We start from the raw sequence: 24003 nt of genomic DNA on the forward strand, positions 1-24003 counted from the left end.
GTTGGCAGCTGCACGAAGTGCCTAACATACCAGGTCCTCAATAAATGCTAGTTCTCTTTCCCCTTCTTTACAATTGCCTCTGTCACTAACATAGAAAATTTAAATAAGGCAGGGAAATGAAGTCGATCTCTAGTGACTATAAAATTTAGCTACAAACCAGATTTTGTTCATTTGTCAACCATGTAGACCCGACATCAGTCCATCTACACTAAGATCTCACTATGAACACTCAACCTAGGAAAGTCCTTGCTGAACGCTGGTTCCCAGAATCCCTATGGATTCCCAGGCATCTTGGACTCCTGACCACGAGGTCACCCTGCAGCCAAGCTGTGTGGGATCAACACCATTTGGTGCCCACATTTTCTCACTTGTCTTTTGCTGCTCAGTGAAATCCCTTCCAGGCAATACCTCGATTCCAAGATTTTTTCTTAAAATACTAAATATTCCTTTCCCCTTCTTCTGATGAAAACAGTTTATACATGCTTGTTATAAAAAGTTCAAAAGACATGGATGTTTAGGAAGTAAAAGCTTTTGGTAAGTTTACCCCCTAAAAATTCAAGAAGTATCCTTCCAGACTTTATTTTCAATAAGGCAAATCTTTCTTAAGTGTATATATCACCTCTTTACCCTTTCCTTTCAGTTCCTGCTCCATTATCCTTAGAAAATCTCTTTTCCTGCCTTTTTTGGGTCCCATTTGTCAATTCCGAAGTTATTCTTATAATCAAAGGAGAGTAATTATACACTCATATAAAGAAAAAGAAAAAGAAAAATTCTGTGCTTGGTAGCAAAAGGAAAAAGGAACCAGGCCCAACATCAGCTGAAACTATGCATCATCTGCATAGAAATCCCTATCTAGTTCTAAGTCCTTCTCTAATTAAATTCACACTCGCCTAGGTATCAGCATTCATAACAAATGAATGCTTTTCATTTAATGTGATTGTTTTCCTGCTTCATCTAACTAAAAGCATAGTGGAAGAGTTTTTCCTAACATTTTGCATTACCTAGTGCTACTCAAAAAACCTTCGGTGAAGATTTTCTTTTTAATTTCTCATCTAACACGGAGTGATAGTTTTGTAAAATAAATAAAAGAACCTTACTAGAAAAATGAATAAAAACCAGACACACAAAGCATAAGTCCAAGTCTTTTAAACTACCAGACTTAGAAGCCTTAAAATTACTCTTGTTGGATTGTTATAAAAGTGTTCAACGTCTTACTCACAATTTTTGTACTCATCTCATAGCAGACCATTAGCAGAATTTGTGGATGGTGGTGGTCTGTGTACTACACGTGGAGTAATACTCTTCTGCATCTTTGCATAGAAAACGAACCACCCATCCCTTACATTAAGTCTGTGGGCAAGTGTCTTCCAAGTTTCTAAGAACTAACTTGCAGATGAACTTTGGGGTGGGAGTCCCCATTTAAAATTTGGGACTGTCTGAACTGGACATATTGAGACAATCTACTGAATTTTTCACTTTTCACCCAGATATTTAAAATTATATAAATAAAACTAAAGACTCTTAAAACCAGGGAGAGCTGGTTATTGGAAATATGCCATGAAGTCCTGGACAAAAATTCAATTTTCTTTTTAGACTCCAAAGTTATTTCTTGCCTGATGGCTATCATTTTAATGTTAATGATTGAAGGGGAAAGCAACATGCCAAAACCCAATGCAAACAGAAAAACCAAACAAAATCCTATTTCTTTTCTAAATCTGACCTTCAGTTTAAAATACTTACAGTAAGGTTCACAAAAATATCCTGTCACACATAGCACTCATGAGATTTCTATTGGGCTACAAGTCACTATACTGATGGATTTTCCTATTACTTATGAATTCTCATCTAGCTTTCTTAAGGTGCCTTAGCGCGCTAGTCTTTCAATGGCTCACTTTCCTCAACTATAAAAGAGGAATGAGAATAAAGGGAATGAGGGGGGTACTACATACATTGTCAGGGCTACAACAAAACCAGGATATGTGTGTGTGTGTGTGTGTGTGTGCGCGCGCGCATGTGCACACAGGATAAACAAAAGTCTATAGAATCTATGTTTCTCCAATATTTCACTTGCTAGTTCAGGACATAAAACCTGGCCTTGATTTTCTTTTAACTCCTCATCTGGGATATTGCTTGATCCAAATTGTCAGCCACAGTACATTCATCTATTCATTGATTCAATAATTTGTTAAGGATTTGATTCATTTTCAATCATTCATTTAGCAAAAATTTATTAACCACCTACTATGCTAGACACTGAGAGGGCAAGAGGAAAACAGCATATTTCTGGAACCTTGAAATAGATCCCAACACTCAACAGGTGGGCCCAAAGGGATAAATCAGACCACCTATTCTGTATATTAAGCTGTTTAATCAAAGCAATTGCAAGTCAACTATCAGCATTCCCAGTACTTTGCCATTTAAAATATTTATTTTGTAAAGCGTTTTCTGAAAGGGAAAGGATTTCTATTGCAAACACATATAAGTGATAAATTATTAATTCACTGAATACCCTGTTTTTTTTTTACATCACCAAAACATCTTATACTTGATATATTAAAAAGAATTGGCTGGTAATGAGTTATAAAATGTATAAACTGTTATATTTTAAAACTTACATGTTAAACCATAATCTAAGTACAACTGGAAAGGGAAAAACATACTAATGGTAAAAAAGCATATTTTGTACTTGCCTCATATGCACACTAAGAAATCTGAAAACACATATCCTACAGTTAGAGTGACTCTTGGGTCAGAACACCCATATATTTGACCAAGACTGTTTTTTCTTATGTGTAGTTAATATAGAATCATAACGAATTCTTAGGTAATAGTGGATATACATGTGTGTGTGGGCATGTCTGTGTGTGTGTGGTGTGTTCTGTGGGGATGGTTGCTTGAATAGAAATAACAAGATAATCTAAATGAAATCAGGTCTTTACTTTTAGACAAAGTATTAATTTTTAGATGCTGAAGCAGCCTCCAGGCAAACAATTCAACTATCCTGAAGTCTAGAAAGAAAACAACAGCAAATGTTCCCATTATTGGCATAGTTTTAGAAAGAAGGAAATACAGGGGGAAAAAAAGGAAAAGGGCCTCTATTTTGCAGTACTAGGTAACATGATTAAATTCTGATGTGGGAGACAATCTTCTGAAAGGGTATTACTGAGGGGAAAAATGTTTGGAGAACAGTTGCTGGTCACCCTCAGGAACTCCTGACACAGACTAAGTTGCAGATTCTTGCTATGCTTTTACGTAGAGCAACACCATTCTCGTCAGACCCAATCACCTAATTTTCCCCAGGTGTAGGCCCAGAGGGCCCAGCGGGTGGGTGATGTAGCTCACCCCCAACCACAGCAGCCTGAGCACGCTCAGAACACACCCCTGCATATTTTGGCTCTTCTGAAGTTTCGCTAATGCCAGTGAACACAGAACAGAAGAGGATAATCAGGACAGGCATTCCACAGGCTTTCTTAGAAGGTTTCCTTTAAGAAGCAGAAAGAAAAGCACAGATCTCCTCTTAACCTGAGAGATTCATGGAACCTAATTCACTGTTTCAGCAAAATACTCTGGTAACGTATTTTATTTTTGGTGGAGTAAACAGGGAGATCCTGGAGGTTAGTGATGCCTGTGGCCCTTCAAGAGGTGCTTAGATTCCAAGTCCAGTTCCTTATTTAGAGCCTCTCCACGGCTCTGAATGTGCTATGAAACTAGAATTTTCAAGGAAAGAGACAGGGATCAGATGTTCTGAACGCAAACATCCTTGAGTTAAAAAGCAGTCACAGGGATGTCCGACTAAGGCTGGTGACGTAATAGGAACAGGCTGTGAGTCAACGCATATGTAGGATAGCAAAATGTGTGTTCAATGCTGAGAATAAAAATTCCCCGCCTTCTTGGGAAGAAATAATAACAGAGCTGGATCTATCTGTGACCTTTCTGAATTCTGCAAATTTGGTGTCAACAGCACAGTGAGTGATGACCAGGCTGAGACAAGGCTAGTGTGATGGGGGAGAAGCGAAGACCCACAAGGGACACAGTTCATCCATCCTGGAGGTCACTGTTCTCCCTGTCACCTCACTCAGTGCTACTCTGAGGAGACACATGAAAGACATGAGTCACACTGATGTTCCACCCTCTCCTCACCCGTTGTGCCTGAGCCCACCTTCGTCATGACCTTTCCATATATTGTGGAAATTCGGTAGGGCAAACTGTAATAGCTGTAGAGTGCAGAGGGCAGGAAGAGGTGGCAGATAAGTGCTATTGCTTCTCACTAGCGATCCAGGTGCCTACAAAGGCAGTGGAAGACAGCAGCCCGGGGGTCTAAGCCTGGCATCTCCCAAACCATGGATGGAGACTTTGGAGACCAGATTTCTGGCTCTGCCATAGGGTCATGGTGCTGCATTCGACACATCATCTACATCTCCTACCTCGCTAAGTTGTAGTTTCCTTCTCTGAAGAAAGAAAGAGAAAAAGAAGAAAGAAAGAGAAAAAGAGAAACGGGGCTTCCCTGGTGGCGCAGTGGTTGAGAATCCGCCTGCCGATGCAGGGGATGCAGGTTCGTGCCCTGGTCCGGGAAGATCCCACATGCCGCGGAGCAGCTGGGCCCGTGAGCCATGGCCGCTGAGCCTGCGCGTCCGGAGCCTGTGCTCCGCAACGGGAGAGGCCACAGCAGCGAGAGGCCTGCGTACCGCAAAAAAAAAAAAAAAAAAAAAAAAAAAAGAGAAACGAAGAAAAGAAGGTAGGGAAGGAAGGAAGGAGGATGAGAGGGAGGGAGGGAGAGAGTAAGGACGGCAGAACGACAAAGAAAGAAAAAGAGGGGCTTCCCTGGTGGAGCAGTGGTTAAGAATCTGCCTGTCAACGCAAGAGACACGGGTTCGAGCCCTGGTCCAGGAAGATCCCACATGCTGCGGAGCAACTAAGCCCAAGTGCTACTGAGCCCGTGTGCCTAGAGCCCGTGCTCCACAACCAGAGAAGCCACCGCAGTGAGAAGCCTGTGCACCGCAACAAAGAGTAGCCCCTGCTCGCCACAACTAGAGAAAGCCCGCATGCAGGAACGAAGACCCAATGCAGCCGAAAATAATAAAAAATTTAAAAAAAATAAAAAAATGAGGATGTATATTGGAATGGATGATTTACAAGGTATTTCCTTCTCTAATAATTCTGACTAACATAACTGGCCAAGACTGTAAGATGCAAGATCCCTGATATAAAGCCTGTTTCATGAAATCTAGATGCAGAATTCTTTGTACAAGTCATTTTTTTTTTTTGTCTCTGCCATTTGGAGAATGTGAAAGATGTACAGATCCTTTGGACTTGAGATTGCCAAAGTATTCATGTCTAATTATAATAAAAATAAATGTTCAGATTAAAGCTATTAGCAAGAAACTCGTTAATGGGAGGACCAACTTGGCCAAAGGCAAGCAGGACAGTGAGGAGGATCTGTACGGAATGGGCTGTTTCATTGAGTCAACTCCAAACTTGTGCTTCTGATCATTTCTTTGTTTTTTTGGTGGGGACAGGAGGGTTTCTATATAGACCCAGATTATAAAGCACCAAAAATGCAAATGGTCATTTTTTAAGTGAGTACAAATTACCCACAAAAGTTTTCTGAAATCAAGGAAGAATATGGATACAAATAGTAAAATAAATATGTAGACATTTTTTCATTATTTATTCTAGAGATAGGTCCACGTAAAGGAAGAAGTGACAACCTGTAAGACCAAGAAGGACAGACTCATGGAGGCCGCAAGGTCTTTTTAAACGAAGGAGTCTGATTTTTTTCTATATCGTCATAAAGCAGGATGATATGTTGTCCTTAGTGTTCCGTGTATCCTTTTTCTGACATGTTTCCTTCGGCTTGTCTTGCAAGTTCAGATGATTGAGGTACTTTCCCTGGCATGGCTCAGGATTTTTTTTTTAAATGGTGATGATGCTGTTCTATCTCAAGCTCTTCATCTGGCAACTGAGTAACTCCCTCATGCTTTTTACATGAGACAACGGGTGAGTCACTCAAAGGGGCTCTGAGAGCCCTTGGAAATGATGTCGTCCAGTCTCATTACCGAGAAGGGTAAGGGACTAGTTTAAGGTCATTCTATAAAAAGTAAGAGCCAGCTCTAAAATCCAAATACAACAAGAAGAGATCATTCTTACTTTCCCACCCTTTGGACATGTCACCCAACCAGCGTGGCATAAAATGAACAAGATATTTTGTAGATGATTTAAGTATATAACAAATCCTAGGAACATCTAGAAGAGTAATCACGACCCATCAAAAGTACAGCTATAATAATTGTCTAAACAGGTTCATCCTTTATAAAGTCCAGGAACTCAAGGACATAATATTGTGCGGTGCGATTTAACCCTACCATGTGTAGCGTGTTATACTTTTTCGTTGAATTTTATTGCCCTTTTGTTAAAAATGTGTTTCTCTCATTTTCATTGATTAATAAAAGAATATTTCTTTTTTATCAATTTTAATCATGATAAGAAATAAATGTTCCAGACACTTACAAACATTAAAATGTAAATTCTATAAATCTCCAAAAAGGGCTTGAGTTAGGAAGAGCTATATGATTTGCAGTTGTTTCATGATTGTCAAATCATTTAGAAATAGACCCAAGATTAGTTCCATATACCATGAATAGCAACAGGACAGCTTTGTAAAAAAAAAAAAACACAGTCATCCATTTAAGGGTAAATGACAGCTGACCAAGGGCTTAGAATTCTGTAGGCCCAGTTTCTAGGGGATCCTTTCCTTTGACATTGAGGACTATATTTACCCTAAACATCCATTATAAAAGTATGCATTGTTTATTATTTCTTAAAAAGGGCGCAAGCTGCGTCAGTGTTCCTGGGCTGGAGGGTAATTTAAATAAGCCCTTCGGTTTATGCTGCCTACGAGAAGTCTTTACAAGATCTAATCTTTTCTAAACCTGTTATGTTCTTCGGTTCAGCAGAGCTTCCTAATTGTAGCTATTAGTTCCTCTTTTTTGTGGTCTGTTCTGTCAATAGACTATTGAGTGTTCAGTAAATTAAGCCCAGCCAGCAGCCAACACATCAAGACAGACGTTAAATCATAGCTCGGCTGCCCTTATTCATTATTAGTATCTGTGAAATAGCTTTTAAGCAGAGGGACAGGATTTAACATGATGCACATTTGTGTCATTCTCAAATTTCCATACTGTACAATCAGGTATGTGGGCTTTTTTTTCCTAGGCAACAGGTGTGTTCTTGGAACAAAGTTCAACCCTCACTTCTGGCTTATGTGAGAGGCAGCAGCTGCAAGCTTAATGTCAGTGACACATGGTTCTATAAGAGAGAAAAAATAAACTACTTGTTTAATGTATTAAAGTAATGGGCAGATGGATGATAGCTGCCTGTACTTTTCTTTGTGTTGTAGAACCAGAGTCTACATTTTTGGATGACAAGTGTTTTTCTCTCTTTCTCTTCTCTTTCTTTCCTTCCTTCCTTCCTTCTTTCTTTCCCCACCTTCCTTCCTTCCTTTTTAAAAAACTAATTAGTGAAAAACATAAATTTCTTTGAGCATTACATATTCATTATTGAGAATATTCCTTCCTTTGAGTCATACTGTTCTCAGGCTAATGAGTGGAGAGAAGAAAAAACTTAATATAAATCAAGCTACACTTTATTTATAACTCACTTTGTTCTAAAAGGAATTTAAAGGAACCGTTTACCATGTAACTTGAAGAGACTTACTTAGTATGCAAACCCTACAATTTTTTAAATGCAAAGTTAAATATACATATTTACAGGCTTCATTATTCCCCAGTAAAAAAAATTACATAGAATTTTGTGAGCTATTACTAATAAGAATTATAATGTACTGTGTACCTCAGAAGCGTAATGTCAATATTAATGGTTATAATAGTGATACAATAATTATTGTAATAGTGTTCAAGAGAGTAAACTGTTCTTTAATCATTCAAGAATCTCATTTAGTGTATTGGGGGTAATACTCCATTTTATCTGTTAGCTTGCAGGTACTATCATGACTCAGTATAAGCAGCTCAGCCACTACCTTACGAGGACAGACTAGGTTTCTGTAAAAAAAAACCATCAAGCTCAAGAATAGACCAGAGCAATTCTAGAGCTCTGTGATACATTAGAAGTGAATATGTCTTACTACACAGACTTTTCTAGAACTCCTGTACATTAGCGCTTCCTCTCTTTTGCCAATGAGTATTTCAGCAGGTATGTTTAATAAAAATGGAGGCCATGAGAAGAATCTTCATTTTTCTTAGATGTGGTGAACAAACACATTGCAAATGTGATGAGATAAGCACCTATTTAATTACAAATCTGGAACCAGTGGTATAACCTGAGTCACCAGATCCCCTGGAAGACTGGTGTTGAGTGTTGCATATAAAGTCTAAGTGGGGAAGGAGAATCCCTTTATACGTTTTTGTTGTTGTTGTTTGTTTGTTTTTAACCACAAACCACAACTTTATTCAAGAATCAGATTTTCTGTGAGTCTACACTGAAAATGATTTTGCTGGGACTCTCTCATTGCTGAGAAATCTACAAGCAGATGGACGTGGAATTCAATCCTTTGCAAGAAACAAAGGTAAATAAATAAGAAAAACCTGGTCATAAATCTCTTTTAGGTTTTTAATTGGTTTGGCTTTTACTTTAGATTTTCATAAAATGCATGCAAATAACAACTAGCCTCAGGGAGGATGCTAAACATTTTAAAATGCATAAAAGGTGTCTAAAACTGGGAGGCTGGCCTAGATATCATTAAAAGTCTCTACCAATCAAGAGATTATCGAATTCTATGACTTTGTTTTTCCTCAGGCTGCACTTTTTAAAAAAATTGTGGTAAAATACACACAACATAAAATGTACCATATTAACCGTTTTTAAGTGTACAGTTCAGTGGTGTCAGGTATATTCACATTGTTGTGCATCAGATCCCCAGAATTCTTTCTGGAGTTTAGTTTGCATTGAAAAACTAAAACTCTACACCTGTTAAACAAGTTCCCATTTTTCTCCCTCTCCCTAGGCCCTGGCAAGCACCTTCTACTTTCTGTTTCTATGCGTTTGACTGCTCTCGATGCCTCAGATAAATGAGATCACACAGCGTCTTTTTGTGACTGGCTTAATTTACTTAGCACAATGTCCTCAAGGTTCATCCATGTTTTCCTATGTGTCAGAATTTCCTTTTTTATGGCTGAATAATATTCCTTTGTATGTACAAACCACATTTTGTTGATCCATTCATCTGTCAACAGAAACTTGGGTGGCTTCCACCTTTCAGCTATTGTGAATAATGCTACTGTGAACATGGGTATATAAATATCTCTTTGAGATCTTGCTTTCAATTCTTTTGGGTATATATCCAGAAGTAAACTTGATGGACCATATGGTAGGTCCATGTTTAATTTTTTATAGAATCGCCATATTCTTTTCCATGCTGGCTGCACCTTTTACATTCCCACCAGCAGTGCACAAGGGTCCCAATCTCTCCATTCCCTCACCAACCCTTGTTATGATCATTATTTTAAAAAAATTTTAATAGCAGTCATCTTTTCCACAGAGAATGGGGGAGGAAAGTACTCACATGAGTCTCAACGTCACCAGCCAGGATCCTACTCTTCTTTAAAAACTCAGCCACCATGCTGTTCATCAGCTTATCAAAGGCCTCCACCGAGGGTGCCACACCTTTGGAAAAAGAACATTCTGTTATTCCCCGGTAGTTTAGTGAAAAGCTGGTACTGCTTTGCCATAAGTAGTATGGAAGTTTAATGTCATTCGTATCATTCTCTTCCTATTCACTAAGTCATTCATTCACCCAATATGTACTTATTAAACACTCCTCAATGGCTCAAGAAAACAGTGTTTTCCTATTTTTCATCCTTCAGAGTAAGCACTTTCACCTACATAATTTCATTTGATTCTCCCCCAAACCTATGAGGTAAGTAGCACTGTCACACTTTGACTGATGAGGAAATGAAGATGCAAACAGAACACGACTTGTTAAAAGCTCTATACCAAACAAGCGGCAGATCCAAAAACTGAACACGCCTTATGAATCCAAAGCCAGTGTACGTTCTTCTATACCGACCTGTGCAGGTGCTATAATCACCTTGCAAATAGTTACCAAGATTATTCAGGACAATTAAAAGGTAACGATGAAGTCTGGGTAAGTAGGAAAAGCAAGCTGATTTCACACATTTTGTTCCTTCTTCACTTCCCAAGGGGAGGGACAGACAGCAAAGGTGGGCACAAAAATGCCTGGTGAGCTAATCCATAGTGAATGTTGATCTGCCAAATTACTATAAAAGCTGAATTGACAATGGCCCAACCTGGTGTGCTCTGCATTTCTTTCCCTGCTTTTTAATTAACAAAAATTTTTTTTGTCTAAGTCCCTGATTGCATATCCCTAATACTGAGAAAGATAATATTGAGAAATTCAGCAGTACAGGCTATTGAAATCCAAACCCAAACTTAGGAGTCCCTTTCTTATACTGGACAGGAATATCCATGCTCATAAATGCGTAGGATAAAGCTTCCTTCTTCTTCCCTGGTTCCCACTTGCCCATATCCACAGGCCAAAAGAGTGATAGAAACAGTTGTTTACAGTTCTCTGCACCTACGGTCTAACTTCTAAGCAGGATACTGAAGCTGACTTATCCTAAGGTTCAAAATGCTGTACGTACCAACTCCTATAACATAAAAGGGGTGTAAACCCGAAGATTCCTTATGAATCCATTTGGAAATAGATAAACCTGCTTGTTGCCATGGGAGAGGTCTGAGAGGTCTCTGCTGGGTGTTTAAAGTGGGAGAAAGCTCTTCAAATGTGATGGAGGCCTCTAAATAGCAGAATGGACAATGATAAAAGGGAATATCAGTTGCCTTTCATCACTCAGCTCTGCTCACACCTCCTCCGGGCAGCCTTTAATGCCTTGTCTTCCTCCCCAGCCTGCATCCTTTGGGCAACTCTTAGTCAAAGCATTTGAGGCCCTGAATAGTAATGCATCGAGACCAAAGATTCTGGAGGATTAGGACTCTGTCTAATTCATCATAGATTCCCCTGCACCTGTCATAGTGCTTGTCAACTGGCAGGCATGAAAATATTTCTTCAACTGTTGAGTCAAACTCACCTGGTTGTCAGGGTGGGGGAAAAACACATCATAAAACACATCATAACAACAGTCTCATAAGGCAGTTCTTTGATCTGTGCATACTATGGACTTGTAATGGATTGGGTTCCTTCTAAAAGTTTCTTTTTAAATTAAAAAAAAATTAACTTTAGTTACAACATCATTGTAATGGTGATGTTTACATTTAAGGTGAGAGGTTGTCCTTAAGGATTTGTTAAAAATAGAATTTAGGAAATCACCAAAACTGACTAATTAAGAAGAAACGGAAGTGATGTTGTTTAGGATAAGTAAAAGGTTTTAGGATGAATATCATTCAGACATTTTACTAATTATCCTTCTTCATTTCATATTATCAATAGGATAATAAATTGCTGGCTAAGCTGCTTTAAGATAACTTTAATAACTGGTTTGAAATTATTTGTTATATTAGAAAATATATGTTTAAATACTTAACTAATTATTTAATTAGTTTAAATACTTAACTAATATGCCTTCCAATTTAGCTTAGCTTATTAATTTTCTTTTTTTCTTTTTTTTTTGAAGAAAGTACAAAGTGTCTTTACCTCTTTGTGTAAGTGAGGTTCAGATTATTGGAGTTTTTTTTTTTTCCTTTTACTCAGCAACACTACACAGTCTCCTGGGAGTTGGATTTTAACTATGTATTCACAGGCTTTATATTTGTGGGCAGCAATCTCAGAGAAATGTCTTTTGATCACCTGATGCCAAAGGCATAAGGAAACAAAGTTACTAAAGAGAACATGAAAATATTTTCTTACAAATAAAGTCTACTGAATCTCATATACCAACTCCATAGTTAACAAAAAGAGGCTTAAAATGAAATCATAGATATGTCTCATTTGATGCGGAAAAAATTTACAGGCCCCTGGCAGCTTTCCTTTAAACAACACCCCCTTTCAATTCATTCAAAGCATTATGTTCGGAGTGGGGGGAGGAAAAAAAACCAGCCTGTGCATTTGTGCTCACACAGTAATTTTTGTCCCAGGGCACGTAATACAAGGCACAGCTCCAAATACGCCTGAAATTCTAGAAGCACCAATGTGGCTCTTGCCTGGTGAAAGCTTTTTTTGAAGCCCCCTCTTCCCCAAGGCTTTTCTCAAGCCCCAAAAGCCTGACAAAATTCAAAATGGGTCAGATAAGGAGGAAATGTGTGTGAGACAAGAATAGAGTTGACAAATTAAATACAGATCGCCCGGTTAAATTTAAATTTCAAATAAATTGTGAATAAATTTCTGAATAAGTGTGTATCATGCAGTATATCCCACGCAGTATTCGGAACACACTTCTAATCAAAAAGAAAAAAAGGAATGTAGTTTATCTGAAATGCAAATTTAACTGGATATCCTGTATTTTTATTTGCTAAATCTGCAACCTTAGAGAAGAAGAAGTTGGAAAAATGACTGTAGATAACGTAGAGAGCTGGCCGTGCGTGGTATTTTTTTTAAAGAAGTAGTTAACTTTTTATAAGTTTGATCACATAATTTTTAAAATCTTTTTTAAAAATTGTGGTATTAGCATATAATTTAAAAAACGTGTTTGGTAAGGAATAAGCAAAAGTAAAACAATGTGATGTGGTCATGTTACATCGAAGTAATATTTGGCTTCACATCAGACTCTCTTCCTTTAAAACTGCAGTTCTTAAATTTAATGACTTGTTCTCTTTAAAATTAAAATGTGCAGAATAATAATTCCTTCCAATTTACATTCTAATAAGGAACATTAGTTTCTTTTTGATAATTACTTAGATAATATATTTAGTCACTGAGTGTGGAAGAGCAGCATAAACATTAAAACGAAAGAATAATGACATTTGGCTCATGGATTATGCTCTTAACATGCACAGATACAGGAAATTTTTGTGGCTTGTGGGTTGAGACTTTTTTCTTTTTCTCTTTCTCTTTTTCAGGGATCGCTTGCATCTGGTTAATGTCACGGTCACATATAAAGGAAGGAGTAGGGGAGTTAAAGTTGATAGAAATATTTCATGAGAACTATATGATGGGGACAAAATTAATTGACCCACATAGAGATCAGTAATGACAACAGTTTGTGGCCCTACCTCCGCTGACACCGTTAATTTCCCCACAGTCCCCAGGAGGCCGGTGTAACCCTGCAGACAGCGACTCCAGTCGACCGACGGCCTGCTCCAGTCTTTCCATAAGCCCCTGCATCTCTGCCATCCTAGGAAAACACCGGCACAAATGGAGGCCATGTGAGCATCAGGAAGGATTAGCAAGCTGACACCATTAAACTTACCATCAGCAGGAAGGAAAACAGAAATTATTCGGAATGGCTACGGCTTTAATTACCTAGAGAGCACTTCTACATGTCAGGAAAATAGGTGAAATGCAAAACAAAAACCCATAAAACTTGGGGCAGAAAAAAAATAACAAATTATACTGAGCTTATTTTCTATTCACTTCAGTGATGTCTACAAGCCTCATATTGCAATACACAAATATTCATTCTCTTTACACCATGATCAAGCGTCTCCTTGGATGCTTCTTTGTTCTATGATACAATTTATACATAGTATTTACTTAAAAGCCTCTGAACATACATTACCAACGTTTCTGCTGAATGGTGACAGAATATTTTAACTATTTCCAATAATTCTTTCTGTTAAAGTATCATTCTCCAGGGGACACTAAACCCACTGATAATTCTTGTTTACTCAATTACCTTATACCAAAGAGCCTAGCACAGAAGTATGAGTTTATCAAACTGCATCATTTAGCAGGCAACAGAGACCAGCCCCTCCAAGAGCTGTCTTCTACTTATTATAATTTGTTCCAGCATTTTTGTTGATGAATTATTTTAAATTACAATTCTTCTGAATGGTGGAAGTTTTAATTTAAAATAATAAAAATGGTTATTTCCCTTTGTTGCTAGTTATTTCTAGAAAAAATTTAGTCTTAGGTGGGGTTGTTTTTGGACACAGGGATCTTCATTTACCCAGCACTCTTGGCTGGGATAAATGGGTTTTGAAGCTAAGGGACTGAGAATAAAAGTGGGGCTGGATATCTGTCCTTCCTGCTTCCAAACAGATTTTATTATAGATAGCTACACTGAGTAGCTTGAGGACAAGTACTTTAAAATTATTGGCCCTCGATTGTAATGTTATTAAGGCCACCTCTGAGGAATGGAACCCAATCGAATTTGGCCAGGTTCATGAGATCCAGTGTACAGGTACCATAACTCTGACCATACCAACCTATGACTGGTTTGGGCCAAATCAGGCTGCTGCTCCAGAGAGAGGGAAACATGCCTCATCTTAATCAGTGTCCGGAGTCCTTCTCACTCTTATGAACTTTCCTGGTATCATTCTGAGCCAAAGAGGACTCGCATGCTCCTGCACCAGAGACAACACTGCCCCAGAGTATGGAGAAATGTTATTGCTCTAAGATGTGTAAATATTTTCTGTTGCTGCTGGGAACAAGGTAATGCATTTCTCTTCTGTATTTTGTATTCCACTAGTTTTGAGCTTAAGCATAATAATGACTTGCCATTGCCATTTTTAAAAGCAAGGTTACACATATCAAGACATGTGGACGGCTCTGTACTTCTGTGTCCAAACGTCAGATGGTCACCAGATACGGATGGGGGAGTTCACTGTCTATTTTGGAAAGTCATCTCCTCTGAAACTGCCAGCAGCTATTCTTTCAAAATATGGGGCAGTGTTCTCTGCGCAGCTGAAATCAGCATCTAATCCCAAGGGGATTCAAAATTAGAAGTTTCTCATCTATTCTCTTCCTCTTAACGTCAGAGCTTTTGCTTCCATCGCAATTGAAAAAAAAAAAAAGGAAGAAGAAATTTAATTGAATTCTTTACGTAATCTTACACGGGAACTGGGTATCCTGTAGGTAGGTGAAGGCCAATTGAGAAATGATAAAAGCCCCTCAAATCTTTTAATAGTTGCCCATCTGTTCACAGTTATCTATGTTCCCTGTTACTCAACGTGCCAAATGTTACCACCATAGACCCAGCCCGTGATAGAAAAAAATGTGTTTGCTTTGTTAGCAAGCTCCCTGTCCCCCAACAGAGAAGCACCAACCACCTCCAGCCACTCCCAGAGCCGTTCAGCAAGGCCTGGTACATTTCACACATAGGACTGCTGTCCCTGACTGTGGCTTAATCAGCCTCCCTGACAAGACTCAAACTCACACTATCTAATAGTGCTCCATATGTTGAAAGACAGCAGGAGTGAGCCCATAAACTGCAGGGCTGGGCAGATTGGTGTGGAATGCGTCTAAAAGCGAATCAGATGTCACTTCATGTGAAATCACCAGGAGCTAACGTCTGGCAACAGCCTCTTAAGAGGTCAAAATACAGCTCATGCAAGTTGGAAAGATGCCTCTGGGTTTTAAATTTTAGAACAGTTTCTAAGAGACACGGAAGAACAAATAAAAGAAAGACTATACCAGGATATCAAAAATACACATTAGCATTCCCAGGGAAAATGACACAGTCCAAGACAGCTGTGCCCTCTTCTCCCAACACACACACACACACACACACTTCCCCCCACATGTGCCCTCAGCTGCCAGCCAGGCTCTCAAGAATGAAGAAAGGACAGAGCTGTGGATTCTCCAAATTCTTCCCAGGCAGTTCCATTCGCCTTGGTTTTCCAAAGTGGATTTAGCCAAGTTTGGATGAGGAGGTGGGAGCCAGGAATTAAGAATTAGGCTGAGGAAATGGATAGGGCAGTCAAAGCAAATGTAGGTGGCAAGGTCAGGCTAAGGAATGAGTCAGGGCCAGGTGGACAGACAGATGAGCTTGGATCAGGAAGCCAACAGAGGAGGGGGATATGGCAGGATGGCTGGATGGAAGAAATTCTAAGAATCTGAGGAGAAGCAAAGAGAAGCCAGATACACAGCTAGAGAATCAAGAGACTGGGTTAGATGATGCAGCTCAAACTTGGCCTCCAGATTTCCTCGTCGTCCTATTCAAGTAGAAGGCAACCCCAAGCTGAGGTTCCCCTATAATCTACAGCTAATCGAGTATAAACAAACATTTGACCAGAGTGTGAGGATGGGTGGAAAGAAAAAGGGAGAGGAACGTAGAATTTCATGACTTTCTCTTTTTAATGTTTTAGGAAATTATACTTGAGATTAATCTTAATTCCTTGTTTTGTATTAATTTTTGAGTATTTTGAGTTTCTTTCTAATGGGAAGTGTAACTCATCCTTGTCATTTTTTTCTTATTTGAATTTCCCCCTTTCATTTTTTAAGTTTTTTTTAAAATCAAACAATGCACAGAATTTACAGAGTCAGTAGTTCTACAAGGCTTATCACAAAAACACAACAGTCCCGACTGCCTCCTTTCATTCTCTGTCTTGAGCGTCAACCATGTTCAATTATTTCTGCTGTTTCTTTTAGTAATTACCTCCTTATCTCTGAATAGCATGGTTCTATCTCTGTCTTGTTTATTTTCTTCAGTTTTAGGCATTATCCATTGAGCTCCCACCAAAAACATGAGGGTATACTTTTCTATTGCCCAATCGCCAGCAGCACATTAATGCACATTTCCTCTTGTCCCCCCTCCCAATAGCGTTATATCACAATTTTTGTGTGACCGATCATCAGTGTTAACATAATTACGATTATTCACAGCTGAGTCATGAGGTGTGCTACGATTGTCTTCCATGTTTTGCACAACCTGTTTTCCTAGAGCCGTGTCGTTCAGCTTCTCAGTTTTCTTTGTACTTAAATAATTACTCATCTCCAAGTTCTTCCCCCAGTTCTATAAGTCTCCTTTCCAAAGGGCCAAACACATTTGGAATTCTCTTAGCTTTTTCTTCTCAGAGGCATCTCTCCTGGAGAATCACTCCAACTGCAAGACTGCTCTGCAGGCCTGCTGCACACCTGTCACCTGGGCTCTGCCTCTACCTGCCCTCCCTCCTGTGTGGGATCACCTGTTTCTTGGATTCTCTATCATCCTCTTTCTTGGGGCACTTTAACCGGGAAGAGTATTGTCCTCTGAAAAAAGGTACATGAAAGGTCAATTTTTTTGAGACCTTACAAGTCTGAAAATCTCTATATTTTGACTGCTGGTTTGGCTGAGTGTAGAATTCTAGGCTGGATATTTTCCTCAGAATTTAAAAGGCTTCACTCCATTTTCTTCTAGCTTCCTAGGCAACTGTTGAGAAGTTCAAAGCCATTCTGATTCTTCAGCCTTTAGATGTAACCTGTGTTTTCCTCTCTGGAGGATCTTCTCTTTATCCCCAATGTTCTGAACTTTCATGGTAATATGTTTTGTTTTTGATCAAATATTTTCTTATAAGTGATTTTCAAGCGTGTAGAAAAGATTGGAGAACGGGCAATTGCATATTGTTTGTCTGTGGGTGAGTTTATAAAACAAGTTTGTTTCTTTCAAATAAAGAAGTTAGCATTCTGAATATTTAGAATTCAAACTTCTCTCACATCAACTGCATACATTTACAAAAACTTCATACACTTCAATAAGAATATAGCCAATCAGTATTTTCTCATATACTATCTTGTAATAATAAGGTGTTCTAGAAACAATTTCCTAGGAAAAAAGGTAGCTGTCATTGTTTAAAAAAAATTTTTTTTTTTGGCTTCACTGGTCATCTTATAAAACCCATTGTTAAATTACAGATATTTAGTCCCTAACGTTGTCCAATTTTATGTCCAATGTCCAATGACTACACTTAAAGCCTGAAGAGAAACAGTATTTCTATCCTTTTTCACAGCAGTTTTCAGAAAGGGAGAGTTCCCCACACTTTCAAACCTTTTTTATAAGGTCTCAATTGCTTTGCTTATATTTAACTGGGGTAGTATAGAGAGGCCCTGGCTTTGGAATTACTAGCTAGGGGGCTTTGGGAAAAGAGCTTGATTTTGTTTTGCTTTGTACTACCTATACATAGGATTGCTATAAATATGCATGTAAAAACATAAAAAATCTGGCACGTGGTCAGTGACAAACATGTTAGCTACTGTCATGAAGATATCCCATCTTGCATTGCTCCTATGGGAATAGTTAGGTCTACATACCACTACATCAAGTTTTTGTGTACTTGAAATGTTAAGCAATCATCTAGGTCTGGCCAATGGAAATGACTAGCTGAAAACTTCAGGTCAGTACACGCTTATTATTATTTTTTTCAACATTTCACTTTCCTCTTCCATGTACTTATTCCTCCAACATTTCGAAAAGAGTTTTCTCAAGTCCGTGTGTAATGGTTACTATAAAATAAAAATTTTGCTAGGTAATTAGTAATTTTGTAGTCACAAAGTTCCCCCCCACCCCGAACATTTTTATAATGACTCTTTTGCTTTTAAATAGTTCTCTGAGAAGGACACAAGCATAATCTCTGTGGAGCCATTTTTGGAAAAAAACACTCCTTCATCCTTCATACTTTCTCAACCAAACCATCTTATGCTCAGGGATAAGGGGTCTGCTAAGGCCCTAACTCCTCAGTCTAACCAGTTATAAAAGCAGCTTTCGTAGCTGCTTTTGAACAGTTGGCACACCACGGCACAGAGTAAATGGTGATAAGCCCAGAATAACAGCCTATTTGTATTACACACTTGGTATCTACAAGACAGACTGCCCAATTAAAATACTGCCTTGTGCCATCTTTTCTGCTAGCACATGCACACCTTGCCTCCCAAGAAGACCTGTCCTAGCTTTTCATGGGCTGAGGCTGTATCTTACTTTCTTTGTATCTCCCATTGAGTCTGCATGCTGCTGCACACATGGAGAATTCTATAAATATTTTTTGATTGACTAATTAATTGGCTACCACTCACTGCCTTTCCCTCACCTGCCCACTCACCGACATAATCCTAGATCAGGCGGAAAGCCAGATTTTCGTAGGAGAAATTTCCATTTAAAAGGAGATACTAGGGCTTCCGTGATGGCGCAGTGGTTAAGAATCCGCCTGCCAATGCAGGGGACGCAGGTTCAAGCCCTGGCCCAGGAAGATCCCACATGCCGCGGAGCAACTAAGCCCGTGAGCCACAACTACTGAGACTGCGCTCTACAGCCCGTGCTCTGCAACAAGAGAAGCCAGGACAATGAGAAGCCCACGCACCACAAACGAAGAGTAGCCCCCGCTCACTGCAACTAGAGAAAGCCTGTGCGCAGCAACGAAGACCCAACACAGCCAAAAATAAAAACAAATAAATTTTTTTAAAAATTTAAAAATAAAATAAATAAAACGAGATACTAGATTAGTTATTCCCACTGAAACCCTCAGTGGCTTCCTCCTGTGATTTGAAAGAGCACCCTTGCTCCCCCTAATGTGAACATTTGGGCTTTCCATAGCTCCTTTTTCTTTAGGATTTTAAAATTTTTAAAACTCCACATTGTCCAAAGAGTTTTGTAAATTTCCCATGGCAAATTCATAAAACTAGTAAATGCTCCTTTGGTAACATTTTCAGGTTAATAAAAGAGCTAAGTCTTCCAGGTTGCTGGTTTCAAGTTCTCACTAGGCCAAAGGTGCAGAAATAATTGTGGTGAGTTTCTCCCCTGGTTCTGTAAGGGAAACCCAGATCCAAGCGATTCCAAAATTCACAAGCCTAAGATTACATAGAAAATAGACCTGAAGGACAGGAAATTGAAGAATGTCTCATGGTAAGGCAGGGCAGCTGGCTTATATGTGAGCTCTCTGCACAATATAATCACAATGGACGACTTTCTCTATAAGTCCACCCACATTCAAAATAAATATTTGTTAAACTATCATCATATCAGACTTTCCTAGTTTGTTATTTGTCTTTATTGAGACTATATCAATTATCTTCTTTCTTTTCTCTGGAAACTACCAATCACTGGGGGGAGTGATCCTGTGAGTCACTATTACTAATTAGGGTAATATTATACAGTATAGAAGAAACAAACCATGGTATTTACTCATTCGTTCATTGACTGGCTCATTGAATATGCCTGTTTTATTCATTAAGTTAGTCCTCACTATCTGCTAAGCAAATGCTCACAATCTAGAAAATCAAAAGTGATTAAAATACATATTCTGCCCAGCTGTAGTGGGAGGGGGCTGGAAGCAGGTCCTGCTCAGTCAAGCCAGGGAGTTATTTCACTAAGAGACACATTCACATCGCCAAGGTACCCGCCTTCATATCTTTCCCTTAGTTTCCTATAGGAATTTCTGGTGCCCGCTTCTCACAAACAGCAAAAAAAGCCACCATTTTCTTTTTACTGCAAAGAAGTTTCAAGAGTCTCTGAGCTTTGAAACAGTGTAATCAGAATAGGAGAGAGCAGAGAGTTATACAAGTAAAAGAACACTTTCAATTTTTCACAGAGCTGGAGAAAATGTATATGAGATCCTGATTAGACAACTGATTCCTATAAAGCCTCTATGTTCCACTGCGGAGAAAAAAGCAAACTTCATCTTGATTTTCAAAGGCCCTCACCCCAGCTCTACACCCCACCAGGTTCCTAAGAGCCCGTCACAGAGACCACTCACCCCTTCCCAAATGGAAGGCCCCCAATCCCTCTTCTCTGCCACAGTTCTGCCATTTCCACTTCTTCCAGGGCCCTTCTAGACACTGCTGTACCCATTCGCCGAATCCCAACCCTCCAAGAGGTCATCCCTTGTCTCACAAATCAGAGATAACCTCCCTTGAGGTATTTACTTCCTGTCATGCCCATCAAATCAAGAGTAGAGTACAGAAGGGTAACATAAACAAACCACATACAGAAATTACCTCCTCATCCCATCTGCCCTCTCCATGCTGGTGGCGTCACTCCTCAGAACCATCCCTGGTCAGTCTTGTAGTATAAATATTTCTCCTCTAAGTTACAATCTCTGAAGATAAGAGGCTGGGACTCATAGCTTGATGTGGTGGAAAAAGCATTTTTGGCATCAGAGAATCTTAATTTGAGACCCAATCCCTTAACTGACAACCGTGTGACTCTGGGCAGATCACTTAACCTGAGTATCAGTTTTCTCACTTCCAATACATGAACTCATTCCTTCTTCTTCATTCAATGACTTAAGACAATTGTATGCAAATATGTTTTGAGCCATGTTCTGTGCTGGTTGCTGGAGCTACACAAGTGGATGAGACACAGACTCTATTCTCAAGGACCATGATTTCCTTGAGGAGCAGACAGTTTGGCTGTTGGGGACAGCCAGCCCTATAGGATACCAGGACACAGCGGACTGGGCTATTTCAGCAGAAGAGAGTCCAGTGGAATCTGAGACCACAGGGAACATCTAAGTATATCTTGAAGGCTGGTGCTGTGCCCTGACTTGGGGTGGTGAGGCTGGGTAAGGGCAAAGACATAAAATCATAGACTCTGAATGCTGACTGGGACCTGGACAGACCCCTGTCACATTCCCATCATGAAGTGGGAACTCCCTTAGCTAAATGTGAGGTAAGACCCCTTTACTGAAAAGGAGCTCCATCCCTTCCCCCTTCCGACCACCTTTCTACACTCCTATATGCTATTACAGACTCTTTCTATTCCTGTGCTCCCACACTGCCCTTTTGCTCTTACTTAGGCTGTGGAGGAGGCAGAGGTCAAAGAGATGCTTCCAGGAGTTCCTCAAGGGCCACATCCTGGCACTGGAAAAAGAAGAACCATGGAGTCCCTGCTGGCCAGGCTACCACAGCCTGAGTAGGGTTTCCATGGACCTTTTGTCCCTCCATAAAGTAGAAGTATTGCTCACCTTGTATCTAGAATATGTAAAGAACACTTAAAACTCAACAAGAAGAAAAGTATTCCAATTTAAAAATGGGTTAAATATTTGAATAGATATTTTTCCAAAGAACATATGCAAATAGCCAACACTGCCTGTAAAGATGCTCAACATCAAGTCATCAGGGAAATGCAAATCAAAACCACGATGAGACGCCTGCTAGGTTATCTGTTCTATCTGTAACCACCAGGTTATACATTCCCTAGGTGAAGGGAAGATACCCACCAGAATGGCTGCAGCCAAAAATACAGATAATAACAAGTGCTGGTAAGGATGTAAAGAAACTGTAACCTTTCTACATTGCTGGTGGGAATGTAAAATGGTGCAACTGCTGTGGAAAAAGGTTGGAAGTTTCTTAAAAAGTTAACCACATATTTACCATGCTGTCCAGCCATTCCACTTGTAGTTACCTACTCAATAGGAATAAAAGCATATTTCCACACACACAAAGACTTGTACACAAATGTTCATGGCAGCATCAGTCACAATAGCCACACACACACACACACACACACACACACACACACACACACAATGGAAACAACCCAAATGTCCATCAACTGATGAATGAATGAACAAAATGTGCTCTCTGTCCATACAGTGGACTATTATTCATCAATAAAAAGGAATGAGGCACAGACACATGCTGCCACATGGACGAACCTCAAGAACACTATGCTAAGTGAAAGAACCAGACCAGAAGACCATGTATCCTATGATTCCCTTTAAATGACTCTCTAGAAAAAGCATAGAGACAGAAAGTAGATTAGTGGTTGCCTAGGGCTGGGAAGAAGCATGGAGAGTTACTGCAAATGGGCACAAAATTTCTATTTGAAGAGATGGAAATGATCTAAAATAGGATTGTGGTGGCAGTTGCATTATGTACTAATAATTATTGAATTGTGCACTTAAAATGGGCCAATTTTATGGTACGCAAAATTGTACCTTTATAAGCTATGAAAAACAAAAATAGGTACTGTTCCTCTTTATAAAGATACGGTTGAAAATCGGTTAAGTCTGAGGGACTTTGCCAGTTTTACCTCCCAACAAAGTCATAGGTGGTAATTAAACTTAACCAGAGGTTGCTCTGAATGGCCGCAACCCTCGCTCCCGGAACCAGTTGTACAGGCCAAGATAGGTGACAGAATAGAGCACAGTTCTCACTGCTCCTCTCTCTTCTGTGCATCAGAATCACTGGGGAGAAATGGAGCTTCCTAAATGCAGATTCCTGGGCTCCACTCCCAGCAATACTAATTCAGTGGTTCTGGAATACACATTTTTAAGCAGCACACTTCAGAGTACAAGGACCCATGCTTTGGGAAACAGTACAATAGAGTTGCACAGGAATGTTACAGGTGCGCGTGGGAATGTGTGCAGGGGGTCGAGAAGGGTGGGTACTCACTGAGCCCTGGGAAGTAGGGAGGCTAAACGAAATCTCAAAGGATGAGGAGGTGGTGTTCAGAAGAAAGGTAAGGAAGGCATTCCTGAGCCCACGCCCAGCATATGCAACCATATGGAGGCATCACAGCCAGAAAGTACTTATTGAGCACTCACTATGTGCCAGGAGCTACCTAAGAAAGCACAAGGAACAAGGGATTGATGAGGAGTTAGAACGAGTGGTAGATAAAGCTGGGAAGAGACTTGGGAATTCACCCGTGCAAGTGACAGTGGATTGAAGAAGATCTGAGGTATAGACTAGGCAAGATCTGAGAAAGGATTAAATGGATTAAATGAGGTTGAGAGGGAAAGGGAGAAGGTAGGATGTCTTAGATGTCTTGCTTCGGGATAGGGTGGTACCAATAAAAATGGAGATAGGGAGTGAAGGCAGCTAATGAAGATGGGAGCTCAGTTCTCGACATCTGAGTTTGAAATGCAGACAGTGATATGAGATGATAGCTGGCAGCTTCAAGTAGGGACCTGAAGCTCTACCTAATAATAATAACACCTTCCTCAGGATGCTTGGGAAGATTAAAGGAGGTGATAAAGTGAACTTTGTGAATTACAAAGTGATGCCCAGGTATCATTCTTATAATTTATCTCTGAAAGCTCCACAGCATTTATCACTGTGATCTGTACCCAGTGAGTGCTCAACCGGTGAACTGTTACTGCATGTGTTACCACCTCTCCTGTCCCCCAAACACAATGATGGTAACATCTCAAACATTATACTTCTAA

The 24003-nt window shown here is 39.6% G+C and overlaps 1 protein-coding gene across 1 annotated transcript in view; it reads right to left on the reverse strand.

Annotated features, from left to right (window-relative positions):
• The window catches only part of CAP2 (cyclase associated actin cytoskeleton regulatory protein 2), a 136552-nt gene that overhangs the window by 95613 nt on the left and 16936 nt on the right, over window positions 1-24003 (reverse strand). Inside the window, exons 2-3 of the mRNA XM_004273543.3 lie at window positions 13198-13319; window positions 9578-9678 (exon numbers count right to left, since the gene is read on the reverse strand). Coding sequence (XP_004273591.1) covers window positions 9578-9678; window positions 13198-13318 — 222 coding nt within the window. The 5' untranslated portion in view covers window position 13319. The remainder of the gene's footprint in view (window positions 1-9577; window positions 9679-13197; window positions 13320-24003) is intronic.

This window comes from Orcinus orca, chromosome 10 (assembly GCF_937001465.1).
Source record: "Orcinus orca chromosome 10, mOrcOrc1.1, whole genome shotgun sequence".
NCBI lineage: Eukaryota > Metazoa > Chordata > Mammalia > Artiodactyla > Delphinidae > Orcinus > Orcinus orca.